The 5,402-nt window shown below is 39.7% G+C and overlaps 1 protein-coding gene across 1 annotated transcript in view; it reads right to left on the bottom strand.

Moving 5' to 3' along the window:
- Nucleotides 1–4,576: 4,576 nt before the first annotated feature.
- LOC118408886 (mitochondrial import inner membrane translocase subunit TIM44-like) overlaps nt 4,577–5,402 on the bottom strand; it is a 24,356-nt gene continuing 23,530 nt past the window's right edge. Inside the window, exons 13-14 of the mRNA XM_035809749.1 lie at nt 5,150–5,260; nt 4,577–4,786 (exon numbers count right to left, since the gene is read on the bottom strand). Coding sequence (XP_035665642.1) covers nt 4,667–4,786; nt 5,150–5,260 — 231 coding nt within the window. The 3' untranslated portion in view covers nt 4,577–4,666. The remainder of the gene's footprint in view (nt 4,787–5,149; nt 5,261–5,402) is intronic.

Raw genomic sequence — 5,402 nt, forward strand, 5'->3', positions numbered from 1 at the left:
CCTTCTTGGTAATCACCCAAATGTCTATAGCTCAAAGACCATGGATATCAATAGACACTTTCAAATTTAAAACTTGCCGATGAAGCACGAGCTTTTGTACGTTTAATAGGGACACCATCATGGCGGTCAGAGCCTGCCTGTTTCGTTGATGTAGTGAATTAAAAAGCTCATTATAGTCTACCAAAATTGGAGTGAAAGATGTAGAATACGTGAATCAGAACGACGCGAAAATCTGGAGTATGAAGGTCTCTTCTAAAAGATACTTTGGAAGATATGTCGAATTAGATACATACGCTCCGATGGCATGGAAATCATGAACATGAGGAAATGAATGACACCGACCATATCGAGCTCCGATATATCGTCTATACCGATGAGATCTACAAGGACGCCGATTCTGACAGCAGCACCTTCAAAACAAAGGTTAAGTCAATGAGATACATACCCCGTATGAAAAGGAACAAAAGAAACAGATAACAAAAAAGTTCACCATCCAGTCTTCAATCTACTGCGGTTAGAATAAAAGGCCTTATAATTTAAATACTGTACTGTACTTCACGACAATGGGGACAATATTCTATAGCTAATGGATAGAGTCGTACCAAACAATTCAAACATGTTACATACTACTCTATAATCTACCTATCACATCATTAAATATCGTAAAATGGTGCCCCTCTATCATAAAATATCAGTAATCAATACCAGTGACGTTGGGTCGAATCCGAAGGTCGTATCCGTCCAGCAGTGTTTCAATGGCCGCTGTCATATTCAACTGCCCATCCACGACACTGTGCACAAGAAACAAAATTGAATTTAACAAACACGTGCACTGAAACATAAGGTACAAATAATAAAATAAAAGCAACAGATAGTTCTCAACAGTAAGAAAGTTGGCAGTAAGAAATTGTAGCCAATACAGCCAAAAAGGAAAGATTATTAACAGCCACAGTAACTCTTACCCCCGTGCAGATTGTGCTTAACGTAATCAATTAACCAACCCTAGACATCTTAAATGTACATTGTTTAGTGGCTTTGTAACTCTAGGAATCTTGTCCTTTCCTTTCGTACCCTCCGTACCTTAGTAGAGGTGGCCCAGTGGTTGGCTGATGACGGACATGGACCACGAGGACCACGTGCACGGACTAGAATTTCTTGCAGTTTCGACTTTCCAGGTGAAAATGGGTATCTGACTTGATGGTGGTAGAAGGAGAGGGATGGTCTCCCAATACCACACCAATGCACAGATTGACAACCACTACAAGTCGAGGATATCTTTGCCATATTTTACCTACCTCTGCTTTTCTCCAGCAGCTGAAAGAATCGCGTTCATCACAGACAGCCGGACAGCCCATAGCACGCTGGGAGGGAAACCTGCTGCACTGGCCATCGTCCTGTCCTTATCTAATGGAACGAAATTCACAATTTGATCTGTTGTATGTGCTAGAAGCTATTTTTTTTTTATCTATCTACTTTTTCAATTCTTCTTTTTTAGGTTTTACTTTTATTACTCGATGGTCTCGTTGAGTGAAATAGTCACCAATTTGTAACAAGACGCCAAGGTTATGGGGTGAGTTATCTATTTCCCCATGTACAGACACAGCATGTGAATAAACGACACCACGTTTGGGTGACTTGTTAATGTTTTGAGGGAATCCACAGGCTTTGCTGTGATAGAGTTTGTGAGAAATTCGCCCCAATTTTCGCATTCCTGCAAATGTCAACAAGAAACTGTTCCTCTTGGCAGACTACTATCGTGATGAAACTCCACACAACACAGAACCGCCGATTAAAAATCATGTTACTCAATGGAGCGTACATGTAATATTGTCTGCCTAGAAGCCCAGGAAGATTAGTGGAGTACACTCGGGCACGCCACTAATGGATTTTCTTGATAAAGTCTCAAAATCTCACATGTTGTCATCGGGATGACAGGATAACCGAGAAACAGCCCATGTAGCGTCTATATTTCGTTATATCCGTGAATTTAGGGTACACGTTTACGAACCATCAAGTAGTTAGCACTCAATCTTTCACGGAGATTGGTCTTACATACTGCTGGTAAGAACCATATACATTTATGATTGTATGATAACAGACTCGAGTTATAACGATACTGAAGAAGCCTAAAAATTACTTGACATTTATCACTAAGCAAAATTGGAAGATGAAGGATTGAGGTGAAATGACTTTCAAGGGAGAGATTACGTCATAGCATATGTCGGTTATTTATCTAGAGAAATACAAAAATCACTCACCAGGATGTCAAATGGTTCAATCTATTCCACCGTCGAGAAAATGGTGTTGTATCATATTTGTCCACATACATGTGCAAGCAAAACAGACAGGCGATCAAAACCTGTTAGCTATAAGGAAACTGCTTATGGTTGCCGTTTGAAGAAGAAAGAGCCGCAGGAGCCTAATGCCATTCAACTATTGTATCTCAATACCGATGATACAAGGGCTGTAGTCATTTGTTGGGCAACTAAAATGCCTGTTTTACCGTAGAGCCCATCACATTCGCCGAAAGGTCGTCGTACAATCGGAAACAGGCATTACTGAGCCATGCTCATGTCTTGTTGCGGGAAAGGTCGTTCTGTCGTCGACGGTTGGCTTGAAATTTCTAAGACATCCAAACCGCACGACGCCCAACGACGAAGGTGACCGCGTCGTAAGAAATTCTTCGTTGCTGCCACATACGGAACATACATGAACAAGAATGATTTTTCAGATGTGCCTGTATCCTTGTGAACCGACGCACGACAACCATAATGTACCTTCAACATCTCCACACTAAGTCACGCGGTGATATAAACTTAATCCGCCTACAAATCAGCCTGGCATATAGCACCTCCACCTCTACGTGTATAGGTGGTACTCTAATCAGTCTTGTGACGCCATTTCACACTTCTACCTGCGCAAAAGCTGACCCATAAATGAAACACATTGTATATTGGAAAGAAAAATACATTGCGAGATTAAAGAGATAAAGTTTGGTACTGTTACCGGCGTCAGAGAATCTCTGACCGGAGACACATAACTCATACGTAACGATATAAGCAAACAGCACACAAAACCATATTATTCAACCAGCCAGTGAACCAATTGATTTCAAAGCATCTATTTGGGTCATTCCTATTGGTTGTCAGCTCAATTGCATTGATATCATCTTGATTATTTACACCTCAAAAAGGATCGTGCAATCCTTTTTGGATTAATGGTTTACGTTGCAGCATATCTTGTGATGCGTTTGGTGCAACTAGATCTAGAAAGTAGTATCGGGGGATACGCAATGCTGAGAAGATTGGTAACACTGACTCAAGCTTCAACGGGCTTTATAGGTAGCACTTCAATATATTTGGTTATCTAAATCCTGCGGAGGGAAAGAAAGAAACATTACCGGGATTGAGAGCATGCTATTAGTGCATATAACCCCTGCCTGAGAAACTGTGCTTTATGATGCTAGGCAAAGATGTTCTAGTTCTGTCAAACTCTACTGGTTATGTTTCTTTGTGGGAAAGCAATAGAAATAGAGCCCTTGACCGTTAGGATAAAACGTAATGGTTTTTCGATATCTGATAGTGTGACGCGGCTTTGCTGTGGCTCATGTTTATGCGGCCCAGCTCACTGGGGCACCCTTACTCTTCCCCATAAGTGTCATTTTACCTGTAGAAGTTTGACGCCTGTACACACACGGGGTCGAAACATACACTCGTTCCCATCCGAAACGACGAATGCAATCCTTCACACTATGCCAAAACTGCCCTTTTTGCGATCAAAGAAATGTGAGTAATTAAGTACAAAAAGAAGACAAAAAATACCAGATTTGAGTTAAAACACATTTATAAACAACTTCCTCTTTGCTTATTACGACAAAATTAACATAATTCCAAAACTACTATGTTTACCAATTACCAAATAAGTGAGATTCAAAATTTTAGCGGTTGTTTTCTGTGGTTGCTGAAGAAAGGATGAAGTGAATCTGAGGTATAAAATCCATACCATAAAATAATCTGCATAATCATTTTTAACAGTCAACAAAAACAGATGTAAGAAAGCTTCATAATTACACATACAGCATACAGCATACAAATGACATTCTGTGCCTGCTGGATACAAACTTATTGTTGGATGTAGTACTTTGGCACAAAGTCATTTTTCTACAGACTATTGTAAACTAATTATCTTGTTTTATAGCTTTTAAATACTGCTCTAGTCAAGGCCCCTAATGCTTGATGATAAAAAATGTAACCAAGGTGCAACTACAAGACTACCTTGATGTGGAACACTCCAATTTTAATTCATCAAGAATTACGTCTTTATGCCTGACTCAGTTTTTTTGTGTGGAGAAACTGTTAACGTATTTAATGGGAAAATTCAGCAGTACAATGCATATATAAACCCATAATGGAGACAATTTGTTCTTTGTCATATTTTCTTATTCCATAGATATCTATACTGGTGGGAAGATGCATGAAGCAAATAACATGCAATAATGAAATCCTTGTAGAATACATAAGTGTCACATACAGGGAATGTGCCTTTTGAAGCTATGTTAAAGAGTTTTTTCTGTGACTTGCAAGATTTGTATACATGATGCCCCCCTCCCACTCTACCAACATAGACTGTACAGTTCTGAGAATGAGTTGGCCAGGACAAAGTGTCATCATAACAACTGTGTGGAGTGGGAAGCTGACAGGTCCATGAGTTTCCATGATGCACGAGGGTCAAACTCCTCTTGGTCCCTACAGAGTGCCCAGACATAGATCACCTTCAGCACCTTGTTCTGAAAACAGATATGTAACAGTAATTACTTTGCAAGGGAAGAATGAAATGTGAAAAATATATGTTTGCAGTGTGAGTAGTTCGTGATGAGAACCCACAATGAAAACTGCAAACATGGAACCACTGGAAATATTTCACGATTATAAATCTAGAGTACTAGTATGCAGTTAGGGTACCAGCAGAGGGCAAACTTTACAAAATCAGACAACTTTCCTTCAGCATAGAGTATTGTCATAGATAATACTGCTATTTTCACACAGTTAATTACAGCGATCGTATAGTAAAACCAAAGTTGCTCTTCATAAAAGCCATTTCAATTCAGCTCTAATTTGAAATTGTATCATATTTGTTGTGCTATACTGACCGGGTCTCCTTCTGTGACCTCCCCCTTGGCATTTCTGACCACCATGATCTGTTGTGCTGTGAAACTGATGACCAGGACTGGACCCTGCTCCATTACTTTCCCTGTGGCCAACTAATGAAGATGAATATACATGTACATTCAAGTTAAAACACTTTTTTGGCAACACCTTTGGGGCTGAGCCTACTGTTTGACAATTTTGGTGAAAACATTTCATCACTTACATGTATATCATGAAATGAGGTATAAAGAAGAA

Source organism: Branchiostoma floridae, chromosome 2, assembly GCF_000003815.2.
Source record: "Branchiostoma floridae strain S238N-H82 chromosome 2, Bfl_VNyyK, whole genome shotgun sequence".
Taxonomy (NCBI): domain Eukaryota; kingdom Metazoa; phylum Chordata; class Leptocardii; order Amphioxiformes; family Branchiostomatidae; genus Branchiostoma; species Branchiostoma floridae.